The sequence below is a fragment of the Suricata suricatta genome, chromosome 2 (genome assembly GCF_006229205.1).
Source record: "Suricata suricatta isolate VVHF042 chromosome 2, meerkat_22Aug2017_6uvM2_HiC, whole genome shotgun sequence".
In the NCBI taxonomy this organism is placed as follows: Eukaryota; Metazoa; Chordata; class Mammalia; order Carnivora; family Herpestidae; genus Suricata; species Suricata suricatta.
In genome coordinates, this window is record NC_043701.1 from 171,984,766 (window position 1) to 171,999,768 (window position 15,003).

Below are 15,003 nucleotides of genomic sequence, written 5' to 3' on the forward strand. Positions count from 1 at the left end.
CCAGATGCTTAACCAACTGAGCCCCCCAGGTTCCCCTAAAGCATGAAAAATTAAACAAATACAATGTGAAGTTCTAAATTTAGATTTAAAAACTCATTGTAGAAAAAGTAGTAAGTCGTAACACTTGTTTTAGTCAAAGTTCATGTGAAAAAGATCTGAAATTGTTGATTGGGTCCAACCACAGAGTAATTCTAAACATAAAAATTTTTAAAAACTTTTAAAATGCATTTTAATTTAGAGCACATTAAGAGAAGTACTTCTACCACATTCTCCACTAGTCAGATCACGTCTAAAATCTTGTGTTCATTTTACATTTTAAGAGGAAGATTGAAAAACAAAGTGCTGAAAACCGTGTTAAATGAGAAACAGTTTTGTCCTTTTTATGAGACTGTGGGTAAACTCCTTGAGGACAGCACTATTTTTTGTATCTTTTAACTCCCAGTGCCTGGCCGTCTTCCCAGAATATTGAAGTATTCCCTAAGTGTTTGTTGCATGAATGTTGAATGCAAAATTAAGATATTGGAATTGTTTAATTTGAACATATAAGAAAAGTTTCAAATATGTAATATATATGTATATACATATACATATATATATAAAGGAATTTTAGTAAGTAAGATTAAAAGTATCCTATTTAACTTTAATGATCCAAAAAGATCCTAAGAATGTAAGTTCTTGGTCATTATGACCACTGATTTTCTTACCTTTTGATTTTTGTAGTTTAACATACCATTGCAAGTATGTAAGAAAGACAATTTATATCATAAGCAATCTATGCTGCATCAAACTACCCTTTCACACTGAAAAATTCAATTAATTGAAATTAGCTTTAAAAATATTTCTATCGTATCCTCTTTCACGACAAATTAAAAACAAAATAACTGCATATTAACCTATCATACTGATGAGTTCATGAACAAAATAGGTGTCTTTCAATATTTGAAACATTGAGTGTCCAGCTTCAGGTCAGGCTATGAGCTCATAGTTTCCGAGCCTCATGTTGGGCTTTGCGCTAATAGGGTGGAGCCTGCTTTGGACTCTCTGTATCCCTCTCTCTCTGCCCCTCCCTCACTCACACATGTGCCCACAAGCACTCTCACTCTCTCAAAAATAAACATTAAACTAATTTTTAATAAAAAGTTTTAAAATCTTTTTTAATGTTTATTTAATTTGGAGAGAGAGTGACAGAGCAGGAGTTGGAGAGGAGCAGAAAGAGAGAGACACAGAATCAGAAGCAGGCTCTGAGCTGTCAGCACAGAGCCTGACGCGGCGCTCTAACCCATGAACCGTGAGATCATGACCTGAGCTGAAGTCAGACGCTTAACTGACTGAGCCACCCAGGCTCCCCAGTAAAAAAATTTTTTTAAATAAAACATTGTAATTAACAGATGTCTTATTTCACAAAGAAACATTTTACAGAAACATCATTTTTAGAGTTTCTCAATATTGAACTTTTAAAAATGATTCCATTCACTAATAGCAAATAGCAAAATAATCACATTTTCCTTGAAGCAAAAAATATTTTTAACATCTCCATTAAGGGGAAAATGCCAGTGTCTGAGTCATTTATGTCTCCAGGAAGATTTAAGTACGTCTTGAAGAACTTTGAAGTTATTGTCACAGACTACTTAAATGTTCAACATGAACTCCTTATATGCTAAATGTAAAAGCTAACTGGATTACATTGCATTTAGAATTTCTGAACCCAGAAGCTAACATGTTGTGGTTCAAAAATGAATCTTGAGCTTTGTATAGATTCCCAGAATCAAGGAGGAAAACATACTTCTTTAGTAAATTAATTCTTAAGAGGGGGAAATGCTCCTGAAGGATTGATCTGAGCTTTATTGTAACAAGAGTCTCCAGTCATAAATTACCGGCACACAGGCCAAAGTCAGTGTGTCGTTTCTATTGTAATCAGCTGCTTTTATATTTCCACTCGTCAAGGTTGACTTGATCATATAGCGCATGTCGTGGATGTCAAAGGCATTCATTTGTTCTTCTTCTGAAAAGCAGGACAAGTATTTCTCTGACAACTTAGACTTCCAACTTGCAGAAGTAATGTATTCCACAGTATAACTGTGAGGATATTCTGTGTGGGGAAGATTTTTTTTCTAGCCCAAGTTTCAAAATTTAAAAGTATTCCAGTTTCCCATTTTTGCTCTTTGAGGAGTAATACGTATTAAATATCCATTCTGGGGATCTAGCTTTTAAATGACCTTTTCAGTACTCATCCTTTTGCTCATTTTGATTTGCTCGGATAAATTACAACCACCTGGCCTTTTGTATTAAAGAAGGTTACATACAAAATTGACCTTTTGATACTTATTGGGAGCACTAGGTTCATTGTATTTGAGATTATCTGCTGTTGCTGTTTTCTGGGTTATGTCTTAAATAACTGTATTTGAGAATGCTAAAACCTTTCTCTTTCTTTTTTTTTTTTTTTTGCCTGTTTGTGCTAAGCCACTTCTAACACCATACGAGTTGGCAATACAAAAAGAAATTATGTTTTAAAAAATAATAAATATAATTTCTTTAGATACCATGATGTCTGAAGATTTATATATGTCCTTTCAATTTATCTTAACCTTGATGAAGCCAAAATTATCCTTTGACCATTCTTCTCCTTGCCACCTTGCTTAATAAGACTCAGACAGGGGCACGTGGATGGCTCAGTTGGTTGAGTGTCCAACTTTGGCTCAGGTCATGATCTCACGGTTCGTGGGTTCTAGCTGACAGCTCAGAGCCTGGAGCCTGCTTCGGATTCTGTGTCTCTTTCTCTCTCTGCCCCTCCCCTGTTCATGTTCTGTCTCTCAAAACTTAAATGTAAAAAAATGTATACAAAAATAAGACTCAGCCTTCTTTCTGTGTCTTGGACACTTTATTTTTTCTCTTTTATAGTTTGTTGTCAAGTTGGTTTCCATATAATACCCAGTGCTCATCCCAACAAGTGCCCTCCTCCATGCCCATCACCCCTTTACCCTCTCCGCCACCCCCATCAGCCCTCAGTTTGTTCTCAGTATTTAAGAGTCTTTTATGGTTTTGCCTCCCACCCTCTCCCCAACGTTTTTTTCCCCTTTCACCTCCCCCATTGTCCTCTGTTAAGTTTCTCCTGTTCCACATATGAGTGAAAACATATGGTATCTGTCCTTCTCTGCCTGACTTATTTCAATTAGTATGACACCGTTGAGGTCTACCCACATTACTACAAATGGCCATATTTCATTCTTTCTCATTGCATGTAGTATTCCATTGTATAGATAAATCACATCTTCTTGATCCATTCATCAGTTGATGGACATTTAGAATCTTTCCATGAGTTGGCTATTGTGGAAAGTGCTGCTATGAACATTGGGGTACATGTGCCCCTATGTTTCAGCACTTCTGTACCTTTGGGGTAAATCCCCAGCAGTGCTATTGCTGGGTCATAGGGGATTTCTACTGTTAATTTTTTGAGGAATCTCCACACTGTTTTCTAGAGCAGCTGCACCAGTTTACATTCCCACCAACAGTGTAGGAGGGTGCCCATGTCTCCACACCCTCGCCAGCATCTGTAGTCTCCTGGTTTGTTTATTTTAGCCACTCTGACCGATGTGAGGTGGTATCTCAGTGTGGTTTTGATTTGTGTTTCCCTGATGATGCATGATGTTGAGCATCGTTTCATGTGCCTGTAGGCCATCTGGATGTCCTCTTTGGAGAAGTGTCTGTTCATGTCTTCTGCCCATTTCTTCACTGGATTATCTGGTTTTTTGGTGTGGAGTTTGGAGAGTTCCATATAGATTTTGGATACTAGCCCTTTATCTGATATGTCATTTGCAACTATCTTTTCCAATTTCGTCAGTTGCCTATTAGTTTTGTTGATTGTTTCCTTTACTGTGCAGAAGCTTTTTATCTTGATGAGGTCCCAGTAGTTTATTTTTGCTCCTGATTCCCTTGCTGTTGGGGATGTGTCGAGTAGGAATTTGCTATGGTTGAGATCAAGGAGGCTGTTTCCTGCTTTCTCCTCTAGGGTTTTGATGGTTTCCTGTCTCACATTCAGGTCCTTCAGCCATTTTGAGTTTATTTTTGTGTATGGTGTAAGAAAGTGGTCTAGTTTCATTCTTCTGCATGTTGCTGTCCAGTTCTCCCAGCACCATCTGTTAAAGGGCAGTCTTTTTTCCACTGGATACTCTTTCCTGCTTTGTCAAAGATTAATTGACTGTGCATTTGTGGGTCTAGTTCTGTTCTATTCCGTTGTTCCGTGCCTGTTTTTGTGCCATCTTGAACACTTTAAGACTTGCCTCTGGAACTTTGCAGCTGCATTCTCTCTGCTTGAAGTTATTTTTTTCTGGCTTCCTTTGTTTCATTCACTTAATTCTCCACTGTTCCCCTACATTCTCTGGCCTCTGTATCATTAGGGTGGCCATGTGACTATTTATGAAAGCGATGCCTGGCACTTCTGGTTTGAGCCACTGAAAAGTCCATACAGTTTCACTAGTCTCTTACACTCAAGGAATCCTTGGGCTAAGATGCAGAACGTGAAGATTGGAGCAGTGTAAATGGCTGAGTTACCAGATGGGGTGTTACCTAGACCTGTAGAGGATTTTGCGTGAGCAGGAAATACACTTTTGTATTTTAAACTACTGAGTTTTGGGGAATCCATTTGTATCCTGACTGAGTATTCAAGCTTTCAGATTAAATGACGTATGTTAGGAGACCTGTACTTAAATCCCCCCTCCTAAATCACTTTCTCCTTCTGCTATCTCTCTTTGCCCCTACCATTATGTTTTCTGCAATGAGATTTTCGTAATATTTTATTTGTTTAAGTAGATGTTGAACAAACAATACTTCTGTATACTGTGGGTAATGATTTTTAAGTGCCTAGAGTAATCTTTAAAATTGGCAATAAGCATTTTATTTTGTGCCTTTTCTTTTAATTTTTTTAATGTTTTATTTATTTTTGAGAGAGAGAGAAACACCTTGAGCAGGGGAGGGTCAGAGAGAGGGGGAGACACAGAATCTGAAGATGGATTCCAGGCTCTGAGCTAGCTGTCAGCACAGAGTCTGATGTGGGGCTCAAACCCACAAACCGCGAGATCATGACCTGAGCTGAAGTCGGACACTCAACCGACTGAGCCACCCAGGCGCCCCTGTGTCTTTTTGTTTTAATGTCAAGAAGTACAAACAAAAGAAAATACTGCCTTGAGAGGTCCATTGTATTTCCTATTGACAATTAGAAAGAATGGTCTGGTATCAACCAATAGCTGAGTTTTTTACTCTTCTAGATAAATACACTCTGCATGATTTCTTTCATTCAAAAGTGAGATCATCTTTGGCAAAGTCTAAATCAGTGATCCCATCTATGTCACAAAGAAAGGATTATGAATCCAAAGTTTAGAATTTACATTATTATTCTTCAAAATTCTACAGTATTTTGACATATCTTAAGGTTTTTGCCCTCCAAGATAAGACTTTGTTGTGTTTAAATCCAGACTACATAAGTACTTGATCCAGCATCAGAATATCCCCCCTTTGTCTGCCTCCAGTCTCCTGGTAGATGCTCTAGAAAAGTCCCTGATGTTTTTAATAGTATGTAACACCTTGCTGAATGGAACCAAGAGTTACCTCTTATATATCTATTCCTAAGAAGTGTTTGGCACACAGTAGGAACTCAGTACAATTTTTTTGTATGATCGTAGCCAAACTTGTTCACCAAGTAGATGAAGATATGAAAGAACTCTCTATCAGATGGTTCCAAGAATGGGCTTTTACAAATAAAGAGAGAAAGAAAGAAAGGTGAAAGGCAGGGAGGAAAGGAGGAAGGGAGAGAGAGAGAGAGAAAGAAAGAGGAGGGGAGGAGAGGAAGAAAAATTTCTGCCCAGAATTTAGTTTAAATCCTTTAAGATTCATCTTTTGGAATGCCAAATAAAACAGAAATTTAGAATCTGCTTTTGTTCCTTAGTGAAATTTCTTGACAAGGCAGGAAAACTTTCCTGAGAATTATTTTCTTATTGCTGATGCATGAAGAGATGACATACAGTCATACTTCTTTTTTCATTGGTGAATTAAATGAAATATGTTGTCAACTATAAGATAAAAAGAAATATATGCAGCTATATCATCTGCATTATTCAAGTTTTGCTTAGAAAATTAACTATTTACTATTATTAAGATACAAATGATTTTCTTTTGAGAAAGTGTTCACAAGATGGAATTCATGGTGAATGCAGTCAACAGCCTCACACAGTTGATGGAAACCAGGAATTGGCTATGCTGGAGTATATTTAGCATTTCATTTAAAAAGAGAAATGAAGCTACTAATTCTATCCTCACTTATTTCAAAATATTAAAAGAAATGTTAGAAATATTAGCAGTTTCTGATGTGGATGTGATAATTTGATAGAAACATTGTTTGGCGTTTCTTTATTTTCTCTATACCACAGACAAGCTTGATCTCTCCAAACAGAACCGTCCTCCCAAGGTCTTTCCAATGATACAAAGCTTAGCTGATTGGATAAGCAAACTTGTAGATGTTTAAGATCTAGCTTTTGCGGGCGCACCTGGGTGTCTCAGTTGTTTGAGGCTCAAACTCTTACTTTTAGCTCAGGTCATGAACTCATAGTTTCTGAGTTTGAGCCCCACATAGGGCTCTGTGTTGACCGAGTGGAGTCTGCTTGGGATTCTATCTCTCCTCTCTCTGCCCCTCCCATGCTCATGTTCTCTCCCCTCCCCCTGCCCCCAAATAAATAAATAAACTTTTAAAAAAATGTATAGCTTTTGTATTGAGAAAAAAATAAATTTTTATAAAGGTCTAACCCTTTTAGATTAAACCTACTTTCCCTGCAGACTTACAGTGACTGATAAATATAGACAGTTGTCAGGTGCTCTTTCCATTTTCTTGGCTTCAGCTTCAGTTGGGAAGAACTGTGCCCTGTAAGAAGTACAGTTTGGCTCCCATGATGTTTAATTAAGAATGCATAACCATGGATACATAAGAATAAGGAACATCTATTATACTTTATAACCATGAATACATAAGAATAAGGAACATCTATTATACTTTCTTTTCTTGACATTGCCTAAATTAACCTAAATAAAGACAGTCCATACATAAACGCTGCTACTTGTAAATGTGAGATAGATTTTCTTTAATTCCTGTCAGTAGAGAGCTTTTAAGACCTTATTATATGCAAATGATGCTGATACTATTGGGCCATACACTTTGTACTACTCTGCTCTTGATCATATTGACAATTTTTAGAGTCACATGAGAGTTATTCTACAAGGAAGCTGTTTAAATCAGTATGTAAGGCTGATGTAGAGACAGAATCATTCAGTACAGACTATAGAGGTGAGGATGCACTTGCAACCTCGTAAACGCCAAAGTTTGAAAACCACTAAGCTAGATGAAGAAATAAAAGGAAACTTTATAGAGGCACCTGGGTGGCTCAGTCGGTTAAGCGTCCTACTTCAGCTCAGGTCATGATCTCATGGTTCATGTCTCTTAAAAAATAAATAAAAACATTTTAAAAAATTTAAAGGAAATTTATAAATAAGTGTTTGATCTTGTGAACCCATTCTGCTTTTAAGATATATTTCAAGTTGTTATCTAACAAATAAGGATATATGGAGAATCCTAAAGTAGTCTTGCCTTCAGTATTTATTGTCTTTTACTTTGAAGCATTAATAAAGGTTGGGAGATTTGCCTGTTGAACGAATTTAAAAAAAATAGTGGAGTTACATTCTGGTTCTGGATGAGGGGAAATTAACTTCCAAAGACAACAGTAAGTTAAATTATTGAATCAACTGAAATTACAAAAGCCTTTTGTAAAGAAAAGTCCCATCTATTAGTACATAGTTTTTTTTTAATGTTTATTTATTTTTAAGACAGAGAGATGAGATAGAGTGTGAACAAGAGAAGGGCAGAGAGAGAGGAGACACAGAATCCGAAAAAGGCCCCAGGCTCTGAGCTGTCAGCACAAGAACCCAGTGCAGCGCCAAACCCACCAACAGCGAGATCATGACCGGAGCCAAAGTCAGACACTTAGCCAATTGAGCCACCCAGGCGCCCCTAGTACATAGATTTTTAATACTCATCTATGCATCCTTTTGAACGCTATGGTCTACAGGTTGAAGAATCTCTGACCTAGAAGTTCTGTAAGGCCCTTTTCAGGTCTAAATCTGTGAAGACTGTGCCTCCGTCTTACCAATTATATTCTAAGTGTTCTCCAATGGCAACAAAGACCGACATTTGCTAACATGGTTAAGCCTTATCTTGGCCTTTTATATGAGTTGTAGCTTTGAGTGTGAGTTATAACATATTTACTTTGAGTTATCATATGTACAATTTTATGTATATTCACATATACATTTTTTTAACATAAGCGTTGGTAGTCCTATATAAGTGTATATGTTTATAAGCTTATATATAGCCTATTAGCATTTTAGAGGAAATATTAAACTTTATATTTTGGAAGTCTTAGAAAACATTTTCCATTTTTGCTTTCTTCTTCCTCTGTCTGGTCACGGGCTTGATGATAGTAAAGGCAGGTTTAATTTTTAGCACATTATGGCATTGAACAATCTACCTGGAAAATCTGCTCTGGGCATTTGACAATGACGACATTTGCCTTAAAATAATGAATAAAAATTGAATAAACTTCAGGAATAGTGGAATCTTCCAAATGACAAAATGCCTTCTGCACAGTCACTGAAGTTTATTTTGCAAGTTAATACAAATTTGCAAAAATACCAATTGACAATGAAATTTCAAAAATCACCAGAAGTGAATATTTTGAATAAACTAGGTGAATACCTGCAGAAAAGCTCTTAGAAATTTTTTTTATTTTTGGGGCGCCTGGATGGCTCAGTCAGTTAAGTGTCTGACTTTGGCTCAGGTCATGAGCTCATAGTTTGTGGGTTCAAGCCCCACATCGGGCTCTGTGCTGATATCTCAGAGCTTGGAACCTGCTTTGGATTCTGTGTCTCCCTCTCTCTCTGCCCCTCCCCTGCTCATGCTCTGTCTCTTTCTCTCTCAAAAATGAATAAACATTTAAAAAAAAATTTTTTTAAGAATTTTTTTTATTTTTAAGTAAACAACTATTTCAAGAGTAACATAGTCCCAATAAGTCCAAGATTGGAGAGGCCTTGAAAAAAATAACTGAAGTGACCTGAGCAAAGATGTCCTGCCGGGCTGCTCACTCCCAGGAAGTGCTGATACCAGCTTCGGACTGGAGACTTGGAAGCGAAAGATACCCAGGATTCTACATAAAAGTTTGAGGCGTATGCCTTGCAGATTCAGTTGTATAAAATGGTAGAATATCATGCTTTCCTAATTTAAGGATAAAAAACAATACTGCCTCTTCTCTTTGCTTCTTTGCACCATCCTACCACCAAAAGAACAAAATTGATTGTTCACTTACATTGCTCAATATTAAATGTGTTTGTATTAATAACAGAAATACTCTTTTTTCATGAAATGTTGCTTAATCTCTAATTCAAATACTTTGTTATTTTAGTACATAAGCTCAAGAGTAATGACTAAATCATTTTGACTGCTCCTTTTATGCCTTTCCAAAATCTTAGGAATAGAACTGCTATTAAAAATAAGAATGCATTTTGATGTCTTTATGGCCATTTTTTATATTTGCAATAAAGTAAAACTATGAAACCTGGTATTGATTTGTTGCGTACACAAAATTGCCCCATTCAAAAAAAATAAATATCTACTTACTTTGGAGGATAAGACATGAATTTGAGGATAAGGCATAAATTCTAGAATATCAGGGGACATATGTTTTAAAGGCTTAATCATAATTAAAATTAGTTTGATCATAACTTGCCTTCACTTACCAGGATGATACATAATTTTATACTCTAAGTCACTCATTCACTCATTCATGTTCATTCATCAAATACTGTTGACTACCAACTAAATGCTGTGTGGAATGAAAAAACAAGTAAAAATAGATTTTCTTCTGTAAAGAAGATTTCAGAAAAGCCTAAAAATACAGTACTATACTAAAATAGTAAGTAATTTATAGGTGGAATGATTGCTTCAAACCTGGGGAGGCATAGCAGGTCTTTTGGAATTGGCGGAGGGAGCTAGATAGAACCTAGATGTAGGAGGAAGGAGACATGAAGAAAACTGGGGAAAGTTAGTTACTTCTTTTTCTGTGTAGTGTTTAAGGATTATTATCTTAAAATCTATTAGAGAGTGGTATGCCTTTGGGATGGTTGGAAAAGTGGTTAGTATGAACTTCGAAAAATGATAACGGTATTTGAAATAGTAGTATCGAATGGAAAAATTATATATACATTTGATTGAATCAGGGACTGTTATGACTGCCATATTTTAACCAGGATTTTCATATTATTTTTAGTTGCATGGTTTGTTTTATAAGACATTTTGAATAATAAAACAGTTATTACAGACAACAAACATGGCACTAAGAGCATCTCTTTAATTTTTAAATTTTCTCCACAACAGTGTTTATGGCAGCATGATTATAATCTAATGTATTATGGTCAATTTGTTCTTTTGGCTTTATCTTTCTGCTGAATAATTGGCAATAGCAGATTAGTTCTAAAAACAGATCATCTGTTTTGTGGCTTCTTATTGATGTACAAAATGTTAAACTTCATTTTATATAAAAATCACAATCACAAAATAAATTAATCGTTTTTCAAAAGTTCTTAAGAAAGCACTCTATATTTCCCCCTAACTTTTAGGTTGAGTGTTTATCATTCTTTGTCACAAATAGCAGAAAGTAGTCCTAAATCTAAATTCATTCTGCCACACTCATGACATTTTCGAACCGTCTCATAAATTTGCAACGTGTGAAAAGGGAGAGTGGAGCAGACTGTGAGCGCTGAAGAACACGGGCCGGTAGTCATTAGTGTGCCATCTTCAAGGATAAAAGTATCGATTGAAATTTCACATAAAATTTGGACCACAGAACACTTACTGAGCGCTCTCGGTGTGCCAGTCTCTGTGTTGAGCTGTGTGAGTGCATTAGCTCCTTGGTGCATTATCCCTCAGGATATTATAGGTCCCATTTTATGGAGAGAAATAATAAGTGTTAAAGATGTCCGAGTAATCTGATTATGGTCCAAGAGTTTGTGGATGGAGAGGCTGGGATTCAGAACGCGCCTCTGAGGTAAAGATGTAGATTTCAACACCGTGAATATCCCAGCTATACGAATGAGCAAATTTGAGAGGTCTAAATAATTTGGTTAAGCTCCAACAGCTAATAAGTGGGAAAACTGGCATTCAGACACAGGTCCTTCTAACTCCAGAGCCCTTCTATATTTCCTGTCAGCATCCATGCTAAATCTTGACAAAGTTTAAGTTGTAGGCATGTCATTTATATCTTCTTTGCTCCGCCACAGAAGGGACTAAATTCAGGAAGGAATGCATACAGATGTTAACTGACGAACGGGAGGACAGTTGATAAGGATTTGGCTGAAAGCCAGAACTTAGTAGAAAAGAGAATCTCACTTGATTCCACTTTATTATTGTAAGGTCATCACAGCAAAGCAAGAATGTTTCATGAGCAATGATTTCCCTTTCCTGAATATCAATCAGAATATTTGCATTTGTTTTCCAAAGTCAGAAACTGAATATGTCAGCCAGTCCAGGAACTAGTCTTCTATTAAGTGGCCCAGAGAGAATTCATTTAGTTAATTCCCTATGTGTATCCTTTACTGGACACCATTTTGTGCCCTAATTATTTTTTTTATTGCCATGTCTTCTTTTACAAACTGTAGAGTTATGGTCTTGAGCAAGAACAATGTTTTTCTTCGGCTTTGCAAAGAGTACTGTAGACATTCACCTTTTAAAAAGGGATGGAAATTCAAAATTCAGAAGACACATTGGAATCTGTAAAAATAACCTTTGTATTCTACTATTTTTTTAAACGAACAAAAGTATTAATCACTGATTTTTTTTCTTTATAATGAGTGTTCGAGGGGGGTCAGAATAATACATTATACGTCAGAGAAGTCTATTCTTGGTCAAAGATAGTGAATTTGGAATATTTATAGATTTAAATTACAATTTGTGGTATTGAATATTTATTAATTATATTGTGTAGACCTTTTAGAAGTAGGGAGAAGGTAAGTTAAAGAGACAGAAGCTGTTCATTTTGTTAAAAATCTCTCAATTACATGACACGCGGTTTGTATCCTGAGGAGAACTGGGACAAACGAAGAAACTTTTTAATACAAATGTTAGGAAATTGTGTTCAGGGACACCTGGGTGGCTCAGTCAGTTAAGCGTCTGACTCTTGATTTTGGTTCAGGTCATGATCTCACAGTTCGTAAGTTTAAGCCCCAGTTTGGGCTCTGTGCTGGCAGTGGGATTCTCTGTCTCTCTCTGTCCCTCCCCAGCTTGTGCATGCTCTCTTTCTCGCTCTTAAAAAATAAATAAATAAGCATAAAAAAAGAAAGAAAATTGTGTTCAAACCCAAGTTAGCATTTACAGTTTTTTCAAGGCTATTTCTCCATTACCATCAGAAAAGTAGTGTGTATATTTGTATATGTGTGCGTCTGTATCTCTGTGTGCATCTGTGTGCGTATTTTTTATCGGAGAGACAGACAGCATAGTGTCTTCTGCCCTTAGAGTCCCTTGGCATTTGAAGTAATACTATGTTTGCATTTTGTATAGACAAAATGTTCGGATCTGTTGGCCAATCCTAAGAGAGACACAAATAAGACTCCATTTTCCAGCGGCTGCATATTTCATAGTACAATTTTGAGGTTATATTAAATGAATAATTCGGTAGCTTAGATCATTTACTTTTTAACTTGGAGTATGTTTTAATATGTCTTTATTACTTTTAAATATATATATTCTAAGAACTTAAATTATTACTCAGTAATAATTGTATTATTCCTATTCCATCAGTATTGGCATGTGGTTGTTCTCTTTTTAATTAGAACAAAGCAAGGCCTTAAATTATATTTTATTTTATTTATTAAAAATGTTAAATTTACTTATTTTTGAGAAAGAGAGAGAAGGGGGGCAGGGGGAGAGTGCATCAGCAGAGGAGGGGCAGAGAGGGAGACAAAATTCAAAGCTGTCAGCACAGAACCTGATGAAGGGCTTGAACTCACAAACTATAAAATCGTGACATGTGCCAAAGTCAGATGTGTAATTTACTGAGCCACCAAGGCGCTGCCTTTATTTTAGATGCTCATTTCATGAACACCATCATTGCTGTAAGTGTTAAAAATGTTAAATAACAAACTGCTGTCAGGTATTGGCTTTTGTTCCTTCATCATCTAAAAGAGAATTTTATGAATGATGCATCACAGTGCAACATACATTTACATTCAAATACCATTTGTTAATGTTTTAAGTTAATGCCAGTGAATCTTTAAAAATCTCTGTGAATAATGAACCTACTCATTGTGTTCAAGGATTTTGCCTTTTTCAATGATAGGATTTTCTTTTCATTTGAAAGACTATTTAATTGCATCACTCATCCACTTTTAATATTTAATAATAATTTTATTAGCTGTGTAGAATGAGAAGGGCAAGATTTGCAATATCTACTCCTGGTCATCAATTTTTTCTTATCATGACTTAATGAATATTATAATTACAAGGAAAGGCAGAAATATAAATTAGCTTGGTAGACGGCTGGCACATACTAGTTTATTGGTTTTAGCTTGGGTAGAGCCCGGTGTAGGCACGAGGAAAAAGAAACAAATATCTGGGTGTGTTTTAGAAGGCTTGGCACAAAACTTTTGCAACCTGCTAACCATTCCTCATTTTATTTTTTTTAATTAAAAAAAATTTTTTTTAATGTTTTTATTTACTTTTGAGACAGAGAGAGACAGAGCATGAGCAGGGAGGGGCAGAGAGAGAGGGAGACACAGACTAGAAGCAGGCTCCAGGCTCTGAGCTGTCAGCGCAGAGCCCGACATGGGGCTCGAACCCACAAACGTGAGATCATGACCTGAGCCGAAGACAGAGGGTTTGAATCAAGCAATAAACTCTGTCCCTGACAATTCGTGCTGGTTCGCTAGCAGTTGACAGGGCGTCTTGACGACTTATAAGACTTAGTCTTTGCGGGAATATGTTTCTTTAATCTCTAGTAATGCATTTTGAAACTTTTCATTATCTTAAGCCTTTTTACTGTTACTTACCTTCAGCTAAGACACAAGCTGCCTGGCATAGCCATCGTCACAGCAGCACTTTTTCCTGAAGTAGAACCTCCCAGCTGAAGTTTTTAAAATGCTTTTGAGTATGTTTCATTAGGTCTGTGGGATAGAGGTCAGGGCGAAATTCTTTGCAGGTACCGTACCATAGTTTAAAGCCCCTGTGGATTTATAACCCAGGCCATGGAGAGAAAACAAGTCTTCATTTTAGTGATCTAGCTGTAGACACGTGTATCAGATGATTCCTAAATTTTGAGTGTCATTTGTTCAAAATGGAACCAGGTATTGTTGAATTTCATGTACTTTTAAACCTATTTTAAACAAATCATTTTTACCCCCCTCCAGCAACTGCTTCGAGAACGACAGCAGATGGCCAGCCGTCCCTTTGCTTCTGTTGATGTAGCCCTGGAAGTGGGAGCCGAACAAACGGAGTATCTGCGCGGGCCAGTGGAGGTAGGACCAGCGGTGCGGAGAGGACCGCTCTGATTTGCATATTCATATCGCTTCTCTAATCTGCATCTGCTTGTGCAGCCAAATGCGGTCTGATTATGTAGAGTTGACAAGATTCAGCTACATATGTTATGCCACTTCCAAGGCACATAGCTTTAATGGTATGACATGAGCAGTAACAGAAGCCACTGGAGAATCTATTAGCCTAGGCAAGAGTGACAGACTGCTCACCTGGCAGCCTTCCTCTGACAGATCGGAGCTGAAGGAATTTAAGATACACGTATGACGGAAGAAACAAAGTACCCGTATTTAGTCCTTGGAGTGCCCAACACCTTTTCGTTAACAATTCACATTTATCTTTATTAATGAAGTTGACTATAAAAGGTGAGTGGAGATGAGTTGCATTTTAAT

At 36.7% G+C, this 15,003-nt stretch overlaps 1 protein-coding gene across 1 annotated transcript in view; it reads left to right on the forward strand.

The window, feature by feature from the left end:
* ATRNL1 (attractin like 1) overlaps positions 1–15,003 on the forward strand; it is a gene marked incomplete at its 5' end in the record, with an annotated part of 743,525 nt that overhangs the window by 482,693 nt on the left and 245,829 nt on the right. Inside the window, one exon of the mRNA XM_029920431.1 lies at positions 14,488–14,595. Within this exon, the coding sequence (XP_029776291.1) occupies positions 14,488–14,595 (108 nt within the window). The remainder of the gene's footprint in view (positions 1–14,487; positions 14,596–15,003) is intronic.